Source organism: Heterodontus francisci, chromosome 1, assembly GCF_036365525.1.
Source record: "Heterodontus francisci isolate sHetFra1 chromosome 1, sHetFra1.hap1, whole genome shotgun sequence".
Lineage (NCBI taxonomy): Eukaryota > Metazoa > Chordata > Chondrichthyes > Heterodontiformes > Heterodontidae > Heterodontus > Heterodontus francisci.
The window spans coordinates 124,697,535-124,713,679 of NC_090371.1; the positions used below are offsets into that span (position 1 = coordinate 124,697,535).

Sequence of the window (16,145 nt, forward strand, 5' to 3'; positions counted from 1 at the left end):
TAAACAAAAAGAAATTAAATTTACTTTAAACTGACCTTCCCAGCTGCTCACTCGCTCGCACTCTCTGCTCCCGAAAAAGCTGCTGCAATGAAAAAAAAAAGAAAAAAAAAAAAGTCACGGGACGGTCCATCCTCTGAGTACTCCCCATCCTCAGGTTGTTTTCAGTCTCTTGGGGTCTGTGGTCTCCAGTGAACATCGACCTGCAAGATACAGTGCAAACAACATATGTGCGAGTTAGGCTACACATGTCCCATTAAGGACAGCATTCCAGAGCTAATTCAACATGAGTATTGCTTTTTTATCTGATCGGCCATAATCACACTCTTGCACTGGTATCCCGAGCTCCACGTCTGAGATGGTGCGTCCTGTTTGTCTCCTGGCTAGTTGCAATGCCTCTTCTTCGGCTTGACTTAAAGGACATAGGTTGGGCACTCTGCCACTGGTCCTGGCCGTCTCCCTCCTGTTATGGGCCCTCTTCTCCTCAAAGACCAAGGATGCAGATATTGAACATTGCCAAACTTCAACATCATGGTTCTACTAACATGGGCGCTTCATCCACACCTGGGGAATGTTTTGTCTGGCATACTGCCAGCAACCTGGCATGGGTCTAACTTGCTGTGAGGTATTAACGAGGGATACTTGATTCACTTATGCAGCCAGTCATCTGCCAGCAATTTGCTATGACTTCTCTGTCTTTGAAATGGCAGTGGCACCAATATGGCATACCATGTAGTGACAACCAGATCCCACCAAGCAATTTTGGACATGCCACTTACTTTTGCTAAACGCAGGAAGTAATAGACCCTCTTCCGACACTGGACCTAGATTCGTCGGATGACCCCACAGCTACTAACCTCCTCTGTGATTTCTGTCCAGGCTTGATCAGGCAGGAGGACCTCTTCTTGCCATCACTGGGGAAAAGGACCTCCCACCTTTCCCTGGCAGCCTGGGGGAAAAGAAGGAGGTATCACTGAGCCATGCGGCCAACCTTGCTCAACCTCTAACATGATTAGAAGGATGCCTAGTAGGGTGGCTCTCAAAGGCAGAGCTCTCAAGTGTGTTGCCACTAATCAAACTGAGGCGGCTTCGGTGGATTGGGCGCGTTCGCAGGATGGAAGACAGTCGCATACCCAAAGACCTTCTGTATGGTGAGGTAGCAGGGGCCAGACTCCGCTTCAAGGCTGCTTGCAAGCATGACATGAGGGCCCTAAATGTTGACTATCACACTTGGGAGTCACTAACTGGCAAAAGAGGGAAATGGCGACGCATCCTGTGGATTGGTGTGCACCACCATGATGACCAGCTGCTGCAGCAGCTTGGCAACAGGTGCCAACGTCAAAAACAACGCCGAGTGTCATTTGGCAGCTTCACTTGCAGCACTTGTGACAGAACCTGCCTCTCAAGGATTGGCTGTCACAGCCAGCAACAAAGGTGCAACAAGAGAAGGCATCCCACCTAAACGGATTGTTTGCTGTGTGTCCATCATCTTTCGTAGATGGAGGGATGCCAACTGGTTGCTTTACATACGTGATCCACACAATAACAACATGATAAACACACACTACATTCAAAACATTTTATGCGTTCAAAATGCAAGGCATTGCTAACTGATGTTGTTAAGTAAAACGATTAATTTGTCACTTAGTTATAGAAATAAAATTACAGTCTATGTAACATACTGTAGTTGCATGAGTAATCCCTGAATATAGTTATGTCATTTATCTGTCAAAGTTATGTCATATAAAGTTCATGCTTTACTTTTTTCTGATATTTTGCACCCCAAGAACAAGTAAATTGTTTCCTGATTCACAGCATTATCAGACCACTGGACAGGGGCTTGGGGCTTACCAACAACAATTCCTGGCACACTTTATGAATAACTAGTCTTTTAATCAATCATACACAATTCCTGGAGTATTATGTTGTTCATTATATTCAGAAGAGATCAGATGCAAGTTGTATTCTGGAAGTTATAGTACAAAAATTGCTTGCACAGTGATACTGATGATTTGTGACAGTCTAGTCTGCTTCTAGTTAAACCTTCATTCAGCTGATGAAGTGACAGCTATGGAAAATACCATAAACTGAAGCTTTGCAGATAGAAAGGGATCTTCAAAGGAATACATTATTAGACACATTTCCAGTTATTTTCTTGTGAATTTTAAGTTTTGTGTCTTTATTATGTTGGAACCCTTATTTTGATTACCAAGTTCTTAGCTCAGTTGAAAATAAGATGACCACCAAAAGTACTTGACTGATTTCATTGGCTCCCCTTCTACCCTTTGCTGTTGACAGATGACTGCTGATTCTTGTTTAGTAGATTTCAAAACTCTTGATTCATGGATTTTATTCCCAGTTGTTACTTGCTCTTTGATATATTGCCCACCTGCTCAGACGCGATTTGTTGTTTTACAAATATGACATTTGAGAATATCAAGTACAAATGTGACACATTTCTCATATAAGGTATAATAGGCATAGGTGTGTGATAGATATCAGACCTAATACCTGTATGATCTCCCATGACTTTGCTTATGATGAATAGGATCATGAGGATCATAAACTGTTTTATAAGGATGCCATGTAATGCAGAGTATATTCTGCTGTGGTGAAGCTGTGTCTGTTTAAGGCCATGAAGTCTAATTTCTGTTAAATAGTCGGTGTGTTCATTCAGAGTTTTCTAGCCCTGCATACCTTAGGCCAGAATCCTGGCTTTCCCATTTTTTTAAAGGGTGCTTGGTACGGCCAAAGTAGAGACTACAGACAGTCTGACAGCAGTATTTTCTATTCCAGGATATTCTCTATAAATTACAAATTTTACTGCATTTCTTCATTTACAATTTTTAAAAAAGTCGATGACATAAATTTGAGTGTGATATTTGAATTGTACTTTTTATGTTACTAGGATATCTATATTGGTATTATTGATGGCAAGTCAAATACTAGAACACTTTATAAGAAAAGGAGCATTCTACCTTGCTATGCATAATGCATTCTTTTGCTAAGGTGAAGTTGTCTCTCCTTAGGGCTACAAAACCTAATCATTAAGTAAGTGGAGGCTGAGGTCATTCAATGTTTAATTGTTACTTGGTCAAAGAATTTCACCATTTGGAGTCTCAGTCTCAGGTTGGAAGTTAAAAATACCCAAAATTTTAAGATTGTGTTGTTTTGCACCTGTAGCAAAGTGTGACTTTTGCGTGCTGCATTTTTTAATATATATATGTGTATAACATTACAACTGAGGCAGGAGGAGCGCACTGTTGATTCTAGTTCCACTTCTCCACGGGTCGCAACATATATTTAAATTTTTTCCCACTTACCGATATGGTCAATCATAGACTCTATTTTTATCCCAGAATAAAACACACCAACCAGGTTTCTTTAATAAACAACAAAATTATCAGTTTATTATAAAACCAAGTCTTAACCAGTAATGAAGTAAAGCATAAACACACAGATCAAAATACAAAAGTTCCCTTTTTACCTTAGCCCCTCACACACACACACACACACACACACACACACACACACATACATACACCGGTTAACTGAATAAATAAAGAGATTTTTGTTTTTACAGCTCTATTGCAGACAAGAAAAAACACGAGCTGAATACTTGCTCATTCTTGAAGAAACAGCAGATGAGATAAGTTGTGTTCCAAAACTGCTTTACAGTCTGGCCTCCGAGTGCATGTAGACGGGTCACTGGGATCTTTTAGAACAGTTCTTTTCAGGTGGCATTGAGAATTAATTTAACAGGCTTTTCCTCAAACACAGGAAAGGTAGTAGACACAATGAACTTCTCAGGGTCTTTTAGAGGTGCTGCAAAACTGAGCTGGGTTGTGGTCTTTTTCCTTGGGAATTCTCTTCTCTGCATGGAAGTTCTCTTCTCTCCTTGGAAGTTCTCTCCCTTTTTATATCGTTCAACCCCACCTCAAAACAATTCAAAAGCGAAACCAACAACAGGTGGTCAACCTTTTGACCTCCATCAATCTTGACCTGTCGCTTGGTAAACAATTTCTCCAGGTGTCCAAAGTTCTTTGTTGTTTATTGAGCTGGAAGTCAGGTGGTTTCCCAGAAAGGGCTTGTTTTCCTCACAAGACCTCTCAGTGCCCCTTTTAAAAACATTTCCAGGGACTGTTTTTCAAAGTGAATTGGCCTTTACATGATGACCCCCTTTGGAAACTCCGAAGTTTAATATTTCTTCAATCTTTCAAAAATGAGTCCTCAAAAAATATATTTAACAAAACACAGAGGCACATTTGCAACAATGTGGGTAACTTCTTTCCTACATAGATAAAAAGTCTACGTAGATTCTCCTTCTCCTTCTCCTTTAAGTTTTAGTTGGAAGTCCCTACAACAGCACATGTTCAAAATGCAGACTTTTTATTTAATCTAACTGAGTATTTGAACAAGCTGATTGTAAATGTATGAGGGACGTTTCACCTCTGGGGCAGGGCAATTGAATTGTAGTTTGACTGATTATTGCTTTGTGGCATTTCTCATAGAGCAGTGAATTGAAAGACATTCTAGAAAAATCAAACCCGTTCTTACACAGATTAAAATTTGCTGTATACAATTTAATTCTCCACAGTTTAAATTAGCTGCTATTTATTCGTTCTGAGGGGTAATAGAGAAAGTAGAGACTGTGTGAAAACTGCATCAAGATCATTTGAAAAAACCCGAACTAAAATTTGCTTCTGTTTCTTCAATAATGAGCACCATCATCAACAACATCAAAGGGATTTTAATATAGTGGGTTGGTTTTAGTTTGTATGTAACTTCAGCATCAAAATTAAGAACTTTATTATTGGCTATGAATTCTTATGCTCATAAAACAAACTAAACATTTCAGGCACCCTGCTGAGGTAAAGAATATTTGAATGTAGTGTAGTTTCCTCTACACTCCAATGATATCCCTTATCCTCAGCCTCTGAACTACACCAGTGTGATGTACATTTCCCAGACGAGTCATCCTTGTCCTTCTGAGATCGAAGTTAAAAATGAACTAGACAGAATCCTTTAAAACTTATTAATAACTTGCATTTATACAGCACTTTTAAAGTAGTAAAACATCTCAAAGTGATTCACAGGAGCATAATCAGACAAAAATTGACACTGAGCCATAGCAGGAGATATGAGGATGGGTGACTAAAACCTAAGTCAAAGAAGTAGATTTGAAGAAGCATCTTATAGGAGGAGACTAAATTGGCGAGGCAGTGATGTTTAAGAAGGGAATTCCAAAGATTAGGACCTAGATGGCTGAAGGCACAGCTGTTAGTGGTGAGTGAAGGAAGTAAGAGATGCACAAGAGACCAGAGGTGGAAGAACACAGAGTTCTCAGATGAATATAGGACTGGAGGAGGTTACAGAGATAGGGAGGGGTGAGGCTATGGAATGATTTAACATGAGAATGAAAATTTTAAAACCAAAGCATTGATGGACCAGGAGCCAACGTAGGTCACTGAGTACACCAGTGATGGGTGAACAGGACTAAGTGTGAGTTAGGTTATGAGCAGGAGAATTTTGGGTGAGCTCAAGTTTATTGAGGGTGTGAAAGAGAGGCCAGCTAGAAGACCATTCAAATAGTCAAGTCAAGGCAACAAAAGCATGAATGAGGGTTTCGGCATCAGATGAGCCGAGGCAGGGTCAGAGACGAGCAATGTTGCAGAGGTAAAAATAGACATTACCAGAGAAAAGAACTTTCATCCTTAGCACCTCGTTCTTTGTGCATGTATCTTGCTGTCTTTTGTTCCTGGTCACAGACAGTAGAATGTAACCAAACCACGCTGATCCCTGCTTGAATACCTGGAAATGTTAGAACTGGTGCTATTATACAAGGCTCTCATTGAAATTGTAATCCAATTACTTTGTCATCTCAGTCAATTGTTGATTCTTTTCACAAGTAATATTACCCACTTTCACTGTGGTATTAGCTAGAAATGTAATTTCAGAAATGAAGCACTCTTGACAGGTGCATTGTGGAGTAACAAAGGGAGGTTCCCAACACTTGAATGATACAAGGCTGAAAGGTATTTTAAGAACGCATTGTGATTCCATTAATCTGATTCTGGGCTAGGGAAATTAATTTGAAAGTGCTTTTTAAGTATCGTCTATCATTCAGCGAAATGTCAAGTGCTCAGCATGGGTACTCATTAACTCAGTCAGCCACAAGACAGCTTACCAGGTATGTTTACCTGCTGACTGTTTAAATATTCAGTACTTTCCAGCATAACCAACTCTTCAATACCTCAGCGGTACAATGATGATACGAGCTGCAGACAGGCTTCACAAACCAGCCCCCATTTGCCGATCAAGGCAACAGTAACACGAGTGGCATATGCAAAGCATGTGGTGAAATATGTTGTAAAGTGACAGCAGCTGTCTAAAGGTACTTTTATGTTACCACTTGTTTAGTTTGGATTGCAGGAAAGTGGCTTCTCAAGATCTTTATCCTAACTGCAGAATTGTAGCCACAATGACATTCTACAATCTGAACTCACTAAGCACCATTATAAAAGCAGCTGAAGAGTTATAGTTTCATAATTGCAAGATATTTTAGACAGCAAAGTAGTCCCTCTCTGCTTGCTCGTTTTTTTAATGCAATTCCACAGAATGATTTGTCTTCATTTTACTGTTTGGAGTTTTCCACAGTAATCTGCAAGACTCCAACCCCCAAAATTAAAATTGAAATTGATGCAGTGCTGGAAATTGGGAAACTTTTGCGATCAGATAAATTGTGTAATATGTGCACAGGATTTAAGTCCCCTACAAATTTAACGTTATTACATTCTATGAGTTATATTTACTGATGTACAGTTTGGGAATGTGTATTTTCTCATTTTGTTTATTTCTCTGCAAGTGTAGAGCAAATACTTTAACATTTTTGTTCTTGTTGCATGCAACTTTCATCAGTGTTCAAAAGTCTCCCTGTCACTGCCCTAGAACTGTAGAAGTTTACAAGACAGATGGGGGTCATTTGGCAACACAGTCTGTATGTGAAGGCTCTTTGCTAAAGCAATCCTCAAGTAATCTAACTGCCCTGCTCTCCCCATTGCCCTGTTTCTTCTCTCAAAAGATGAGATGGATCCTATTTTCACCTGACAACTACACAGACTCGCTTTCCAGTAGGGTTTACTGGATAGCAAACTTGAGTAGGAACCCTGGCTTTATTTTCCCACTTTCTAGCCCAGTGACAGTGAGGGCAGCGGTGGCTCCAACATTCTTTCTCTTTCAAATTTCAGATGGCTACAAGGAATCATTATTTTCTTAGTGAAGGGAGGCTTTGTTTGGAGCAGTAACTGGGCACGACAGTGTGATTAAGTACCACGAACATGCACATTTGAAATTATGAGATTGATTAAACACAGACTGATGTTAGTTCAGCTTCTTTTAACTGTAGTGCCCAGTAACTTCTCCAAGAGCTGAGCAGCAGTACTGACAGTGTCACTGAGCGATGGCATAAGTATAACTGTTGTTGGGAATGGAAGTATCACAGTCATGGTTTAAGGGATGCATCAGCTGCAGCTCAGTCAATAGCACCCTTGCCTCCAAGTCAGAAGGTTGTGGGTTTTCGTACTGAGTACAGCACGGTCAGAGGTGCCATCTTTCAGATGAGACATTAAAACGAGGCCCCATCTGCCCTTTCAGCTGGACGTAAAAGATCCATGGCACTATTCTGAAGAACAGGGGAGATATTCCAGGTGTCCTGGCCAATATTTATCCCTCAATCAACGTCACAAAAACAGATCATTTGTGCACAAATTGGCTGCCTTATTTCCTAGATTACAACCATGACTACGCTTTAAAAGTACTTCATTGGCTGTAAAGCATTTGGAACATTGTTGAGCAAGCATTCCCCATTCAGTAAACTGTGGATCAGATGGGATAAATCACCCCTCATTCTCTCTCTCAGAAGAAAAGAAAAGACTTGCATTTATGTAGCACCTTTCATGATTATATTTTCATGTGTACAGTCTAAGTGATCCATTGGGGAAAATTAGCTGTACTATGGTGCCCATCTGAGAACACAATATATTTTCAGAGTCCAATCTAGGCCCAGCATACTGAACAGACCAATCTGATCCATCAGACCCACCAATCTGACAAGACCCATGCCTTATCCATGCAACTTGTGATGTTTTCATATCGAAGAATTTTTAAAAGTTGAGTAATATTGTACTATATTGTGCCCCCTCTCTCCTATATCCGAGTTGGAGGAAGCCAATTGAGAAAACAGAGACCTGCTTTTCTATGCACGCCTCCAATGGACTGAAAGGAAAGTGAGGGGACAGCACTGTATCCAAGCCAGAAAGAGCATTGCACAGAAGTAGACTCTGTGTCACTCTCCCACATCCAGGGCAAAGTAGAGGTGCCTTGAGAAGCACACGAGAGTGGCGTGCTTCCACTCAATCCCCTGTCAGTATGTCTGTCTCACCCTGTGAAAGAAGCTGAGCTCACTGTGCTGGAATCATAGCTATAAATCTGTTTCCTATGGCACTGTGGTACAGAGAGTCAGTCCACTGCATCACCAGACTCCCCCAATTATATGTTTTTTCTGATAAACTGTACTGTGTGTTTTGTACCGAATAGCTGGCATTGAGCTTAATACTGTGATACAAACTCAAAGTTCTATTAGCATTCTTGTAATCTGTGACCTCATCAGCATTGCTCAATTAAATGATAGCCTCCTCACTCCCCATCAGCTACTATCCTGGGTATTGTTGGGGGAGTTGGGATTTGGGTGCAGGTGGGGAGGGGGTGAAATCCATGAAAAATGCAAGCATGTCAGAAATCCAGCTCCAACTCGCCAACGTCTTCATTTCACTCCTGTGCTTTATGTTGCGTGCGTGCATCCACCCCGGGAGAAACAGGTTGTCAATTTCAATATGTTATTTGCTCAATTAGAGTGATATTGACGTGGATTTTGTAATTTAACTTGTGCTCCAAGTGTTTCCCGGGTGTCATGCAGACCCCCACCTGCCAAGAATGAAGTATATTAATTTTGTCATTTGAACATTGATTTTAAACTGTTGCTGGAGTGATAGAAGGACTTGTTAAAAAAAAATCACCAGACACTTGGCTGGAAGGATATTTGCATACTAACAGACTATGCTTGTGGAGACAAAGGACTATTCCCTGGTCCACTTAACCCACAATGGACTTTGATCACCAGACATTGAAGGTGAGGCAGCTCACATTCCAGGATGACGGCTAAGATGGCAGAATCCACAAACCGAAGTGGTCAAACCAGCTAGTCACATGACTACCCTGCTGGGCACCCTGGGGGTTTTTTGAATTGTGCCACAGAGAAAGACTCAGAAGGCTATTTGAATTGGAACCTGGAGCAGGGAAACCTCGAAGCCTCCCTCCCTCCCTCCCTCTCTCTATCTAGCTCTCCTCTCTCTCTCTCTCTCTCTCTCTCCCTCTCACGCTCCCTCTCAGGCTCTCTCTCACACTCTCTTACTCTCTCACTCTCTCCCTGTCTCATTCTCTCCCACTCTCTCTCTCTCTCTCCCTCTCTCTCCCTCTCTCTCCCTCTCTCTCCCTCTCTCTCCCTCTCTCTCTCTCTCTCTCTCTCCCCCTCTCTCCCTCTCTCTCACTCTGACTCTCTCCCTGTCTCACTCATTCTCTCCCACTCTCTCACCCTCTCCACCCCCACTCTCTCCACCCCCACTCTCTCCACCCCCCCTCTCTCCAGCCCTCTCTCTCCACCCCCCTCTCTCTCTCTCTCTCTTTCTCTCTTTCTCTCCTACTCTCTCCCAATCTCACTTACTCTCTCTCTCCCCCTCTCTCTCTCCCTCTCCCACTCTCTCTCACACTCTCTCCCTCTCGCACTCACTCCCCCTCCCTCCCCCACTCACTCTCATTTCACTCTCTCTCTCACATTCTCACACTCTTCCTCTCTCACTCTCTCTCTCTCTCTCTCACACTCTCTCACACTCTCTCCCTCTCCATCTCTCTCTCTCTCCCACTCTCTCTCTCTCCGTCTCACTCTCTCTCCCTCTCTCTCCCTCTCCCACTCTCTCTCTCACTCTCTCCCTCTCTCACTGTCTCTCTCTCACTCTCTCTCCCCTCCCACTCTCACTTTCATCTCACTCCCTCTCTCTCACATTCTCACACTCTTCCTCTCACTCTCTCCCCCTCCCACTCTCACTCTCTCTCACTTTCCCTTTCTCTCCCTCTGCCCCTCTCCCCCTCTGCCCCTCTCCCCCTCTGCCCCTCTCTCTCACACACTCACTCTCTCCCTCTCTCTCACACACTCACTCTCTCCCTCTCTCTCATTCTCTCACTCTCACTCTTTCTCTCTGTCTCTCTCTCTCCCTCCCTCTCTCTCCCCCGTCTCTCTCTCTCCCCATCTCTCTCTCTCACACTCTCTCTCTCACTTTCTTCTCCCGCTCACTTTCTTCTCCCTCTCTTCTCCCTCTCTTCCCTCTCTCTCACTCTCCCCTCACTCTCACTCTCACTCTTTCACTTTCTCCCAAGCCACCGGACCCACAGAAGACATGTAAACCTCAAGAGAGAAAGGAGTCCGACCTCACAACATGTTGAAGCGTGCACTGGGCCCCAATGAATTGCAGATCTGACTGGCAACCAAAGACTTCACAGCAAACTCAAAGGACAGTAAAATAGAAACCCATCTATTGCCTCATACATTTCCCCTTTATTCTTTTCTACTTCTTCTGTCTCTATCTGCATGTGTGTTTATCGCATATGCATGCTAGCGTGGTCGCGTCGCATATTCGTAGTGGGTAACTGGAGTAGAGTTTAAGATTAATAAACTTCTACCTTTCCTGTTTAAAATCTAAGAAAACCTGTCTGTTTGATTTCTTTGCCTTACAATTGTGGAGTAGTGAACAAGGATTCACTAAGGGGGAGCTAAAAACACGGTGTTTCTAAAATTAAACCCTGTTACGATTAAATCAGGCAAAGGAAGAGAGGGAACCACCAAACCCCTCTCACCTGGTCGTAACACTGGGCTTCCTGGAGCTCGCTGGTGAAAGCAAGGTGAGAACACAGTGGCTACTCAGGGGGCTGAAGCAATGACCGGGAAATATGCCAATAGTTACTCAGCACTCTCAGCTGCTTTCCTGTCCGCTTGTGTGAAAGGATTCATTCACAGTACTTGTGTTAAAAGGTAACTTTACACACTTTGGAGTTGTCATCTACACTTTGAAGGTTTGGTGGTCTTATCTGCACTTTGGAAATCTAATCTATCAGACCAGCACGAGTGCCACCTACACTCTGTGGTTTTCAGATGAGGATCAAGATGACCAACAGGAGCAGCAACAGCCTGCTGCTCACAGACCTGCAGCTCCACAGGAGAGAGTGGATCGGCTTGCGGGAGGCCACACGCAGCACATAGGGTCTACAGGCAGAGATTAAGTTTCCTCGACATGTCAGAACACCAGTGTCTCAAGAGGCTCAAGGTGTTGTGTCAGGTGGTGACAGACATTTGCAGCTGCTGCCAGTTGGACCTGGTGGTCATGCTTTGCCATGGCTGTCAAAGTCACCACCACCCTCAACGTTTTTAGTTCTGAATCCTTCCAAGGCTCAAAGACATCTGCAGGATCTCACTGTCAGCAGCTCACACAAATGCATAAGACAGGTGACTGACTAAGCCACAGCTCACACCCAGAAGAACCTTTTTCAAAAATAAATGCAAAACACAAAAAAGGGAGCTGGTCCAATAACTGACAACTTTAATAAAATCAGACCACATATTGTACCTACGCAGGTCATGCCATCAGTTCTTAATGTGATGGTGTGTTTTTTTGGCATTGATATAAGTTTGTCTCATGCGATCCTCTGTCACTCAGCTGCTCCAGCATCAGAACTTCCATTTAAATTTTATATGGATTCTGTGGCAGTGAACTTGACCAGGACGAAACTTAGTTTATATACAATTAATTAGGGCAGAGAATTGTGGGCTGTTGGAGCTGCCCTTCCACACTTCTGAGGATGAAGGATGGGGGACGGGTGAGGAATGAAAATCCCTAAAGAGCTTTCTAATTGAATGTGACTGTAGTCTGTTGACAACTTATGAATATGTTTCCACATCTATATCAAAGATAAACAGAAACAATAGGATTCCTTGCAATCATAATGTAAGGTGCCTCAAGTGATATGTGGACAGAAAATACTTTTGGATCAGTGGTTGTTAAATACTCATGGCAAGTCATTTAATTGTAAGCACAATTTATTTTTGGAACTACATAAAAAATGTTTTCATCTTTGTTTTGAGTATGGGTTACATATCTGCCTGTTTGGAGTGATTGTACAGTCATACAGGGAACTTAATATTGTACTCACCAAGTGGGGGAGCATCAGTTTAAGGAGTTAGAACACATTTCCATTTTTGGCACCCAGTGTCAGTATCAGGCACTCTCGGATCCTGTGTAGCACAGAACAAATGCAGAGTCAAGTTGCACTTTGCCTACACCAGGCTCAAGTTGTGCACCTAATACTGCGCAATGTGAATTTTCCCACATTCCTCAACAATCACTGTGGGGCGTCTGATTTTTGAGGTTGCTCATTTGCCACCAAATCAGAGGCAGCCTTTTTCTACATCATGATGCAACATCAAAATGTCACGCTGACTCTGTATACACAGAAGAGCAAGCCCCATAGCATTGCTGATTTTCGGGAAGGCCTGTTGCACAAACCACAACTAAATCCCAGCTACAATGTAAAAGCAGATCAACTCAGATCAAGACAACAACAGCAACAACAACTTGCATTTATACAGTGCAGTTAATGTAGTGAAAAAGGTCCCAAATGCTTCACAGGAGGGTTATCAAACAAAATTTGGCACTGAGCCACAAAAGGCAGTATTAGGCCAAAAAGGAGGTGTTAGACCAAAAGAGGTAGATTTTACAGAGCGTCTTAAAGGAGGCAAGAGGTTTAGGGAGGGTGTTCCAGAGCTTAGGGCCGAGGCAGCTGAAGGCACAGCCACCAATGGTGGAGTGATTAAAATCGAAGATGCTCAAGAGGATAGAATTGGAGGAGCACAGATATTTTAAAGGGCTGGAGTAGATTACAGAGAAAGAGGGACAAGGCCATGCAAGGATATGAAAACAAGGATGAGAATTTTAAAATCCATGCTTTGTTGGACCGGGAGCCAATGTAGGTCAATAAGCAGAGCAGTGATCTTCATGCGTGAGACACTGTAGGGTAAGTGAACACAACAGTATAGCAATAAACTCCCTCAATGAACACCAAATGGCTGGTACAAATAAAAAGATAAAGACTGGAAAGGTGGAAATCAGAAATAAAAACAAATTGCTAAAAATAAGCATCAGCATCTGAAAAGAGAAGCAAGTCAAGTTAATCTTTTATGTGTAGACTCTTTGCCAGAACTGGAAATGTTATTTTAAGTTCAATCGCATGTTTTTGGTTTTAATTGGCTTTCCCTTGGTATTGCTCAAAGCAAGTTATGCTTCGTGACATATATGTTGTCAGAGCCAGTGATTCATGGGATTGGTTAAGGTGAATATTGGTATTATCAGATTCAAATTGTGTGAATATGTCCACATTTTTCTGTAGTTTGTGTTACATCCATTACATACAGAATTTACTTTTTCTTTTTTTAAAGTTCAGGATACAGAAAAAGATGGAGTTGGTGGGCTAGATGGAAGTTTTTTTTTAGAAGAGGAGACCATGTGATTTAGTAATGTTGAAAAGATGGTCCAAAGGTCTGGGAGCTGGGAATGGGGAGTCGAACTATTGGGAAGGGATTTCTTGATCCTGGGAATAGTAAAGAGGCTCTGAGGTTTGGGGGTGGTGCTGAGATGTTTCACTGGTATAGAGACAATTTTAATGTGTGGGAGCACTGAAGATGAATAGTGCTAGGTGTTGGAGGACATGGAGAAGAACTAGGTTGTTGGATCAGTGAAAGAGGATCTGGAAGTAATGGGAGGTGGATGATCGGGTTTGGGAGAAAATTATGGTATACTGGGCTCTGGCAGCATTGGGTACTCAACTAGAGAAAAGAGTACAGCAATCTGGGATCATTGGTAGGGAGTTCACAAACCTTGGGATAAAGGGAGTGGCCATGTGGAACTACCCAGGAGAAACGTGTCACCATCCAGGATGATTAGGAGGACTTAGGAAGGAGGGGCTGGGATATAATATTGTTGCAGCTGTTGTGATGGTATTTTGGGGGAGAGGCAGGTTAAAGACAATGAAGGCTCATGAAGAGGGCATATTGCTAGGCTGCAGAGGTGTGGAGTTACTGAATAATTTTTTTTATTTCAGGTTGTTCTTCAGCAGCTGAATTAACATTTGACAGAGCCACTGGTATTGTGGAGCAGATATTTGAGACGCTTCGGGGCATAGCGAGAGCACGGGCTCACATGAGACAGTTCAAATCTTTATACAGCCCCGGTGACAACACCCACCAGGTAAGGATATTGAATTTAATTGAATGCCCCCTTTTATGTGTTAAATGTTTTACTTATCAGGGTGTCACTACTGCAGAATGAAACATTTTCCACTTGTATAACCATTGTCTGTATCAAGCACTCCCAGGTCATAGCTACCATATGGCAGATACAGAGTAAACCCCACCCACCCCAACCACAGCAGCAGTGGTGGGTTGCAGAAATGGATTGGTATTTCTGGGAATTTAACCCCTTACCTGACCCTTTCCTCTCCATGACTGGGGGGGATTGGTGGTTAAAATTGAGGCCAGGGTAAACCTCAGCCACCTGAACCATTCAGAAAAGCATGCACATAAAGCTGTATTGAGACAGCAGTTAGCATGGTTATACAGCTTAGCATAATCTATATTTCCTGCCACTGACATGAAATGCAGACAATCGTGTGCCCAGTACAAACTGGTAATGTCACATTTATATTGTGTTTATTATTGGCACACTGTAGCTTCCAACATGAGGTTCATGCACATTTATTGACAACATCAAAATAAGCTGATCAGATTTGCTGAGAACTGCAACTGGGAGACCAGCTTTTTGCACTGTGTTCTTGGTTGGCAGCCTTAACAAATCAGACAAGTTTACTTTGATGATGGTACTCACTGCAACCAGGCGCATTGGGAGCTGGCAGTGCCAGTTCCATTATAAAAGTAGATTACAAGAACTATAACTTTAACAACGATAAATAGCCTCCATGGTAAGTGCAAATTAAATGAAGCCATTTATGGTGTGGAGGATCCCAACCTTACTTTTTGATCAGTTACATGTCAACATGTGCAGAAACTTGACACCAGTTTGAATCTCCAAACCAAACTGCTGAGGAATCCATTGAAGTAGGAAGGGTAATTTAAACCTCCAAGGCTCAGTAATCCCTTAAGTGTGTTCAGGATAACTGCTGGATATAACCTGACTAAACCCACATAGCTTTTCACAGGGCTCTAGTGAACTTCATTCTATTTAATACGATAATAACTTCCCTGATTATCAGACACCATGCAGTCCCAGTGACAGATTTTTTTTCATTCATTCATGGGATGTGGACATCCCTAGCAAGGCCAGCATTTATTGTCCGTATCTAACGGTCCTTGAGAAGGTGGTGGTGAGCCGCCATCTTGAGCTACTGCGCACTGCTGTTAGGGAGGGAGTTCAAGGATTTTGACCCAGCAACAGTGAAAGAACAGCGATATATTTCCAAGTCAGGATGGTGTGTAACTTGCAGGTGGTGATGTTCCCATGCGCCTGCTGCCCTTGCTCTTCTAGGGATAGAGGTCAGGGGTTTGGAAGGTGCTGTTGAAGAAGTATTGGCAAGTCGCTGCAGTGCAGCTTATGGATGATACAGACTGCAGCTCTGGTGCGCAGGTGGTGGAGGGAGTGAATGTTTGACTTGTGCCTTGTAGACGGTGGATAGGTTTTGGAGAGTCAGGAGATGAGTTACGAACCACAGAATTTCCAGCCTCTGACCTACTCTTGGTAGCCACAGTATTTATATGGCTGGTGCAGTTAAGTTTCTGGTCAATGGTGACCCCCAGGATGTTGATGGTGGAGGATTCAACAAAGGTAATGCCATTAAATGTCATGGGGAGGTGGTTAGATTCTCTCTTGTTGGAGATGGTCATTACCTGGCACTTGTGCGGCACAAATGTTACTTGCCACTTAACAGTCCAAGCTGAAATGTTGTCCAGATTTTGCATGCAGGCACAGAGTGCTTCA

General features: G+C 42.7%; 1 protein-coding gene across 3 annotated transcripts in view; it reads left to right on the forward strand.

The window, feature by feature from the left end:
- Positions 1 to 16,145, forward strand: part of scfd2 (sec1 family domain containing 2) — a 422,892-nt gene that overhangs the window by 338,484 nt on the left and 68,263 nt on the right. For all 3 annotated transcript variants that reach the window (XM_068035379.1, XM_068035369.1, XM_068035359.1), the window contains exon 6: positions 14,257 to 14,402. In XM_068035379.1, the coding sequence (XP_067891480.1) occupies positions 14,257 to 14,402 (146 nt within the window). The remainder of the gene's footprint in view (positions 1 to 14,256; positions 14,403 to 16,145) is intronic.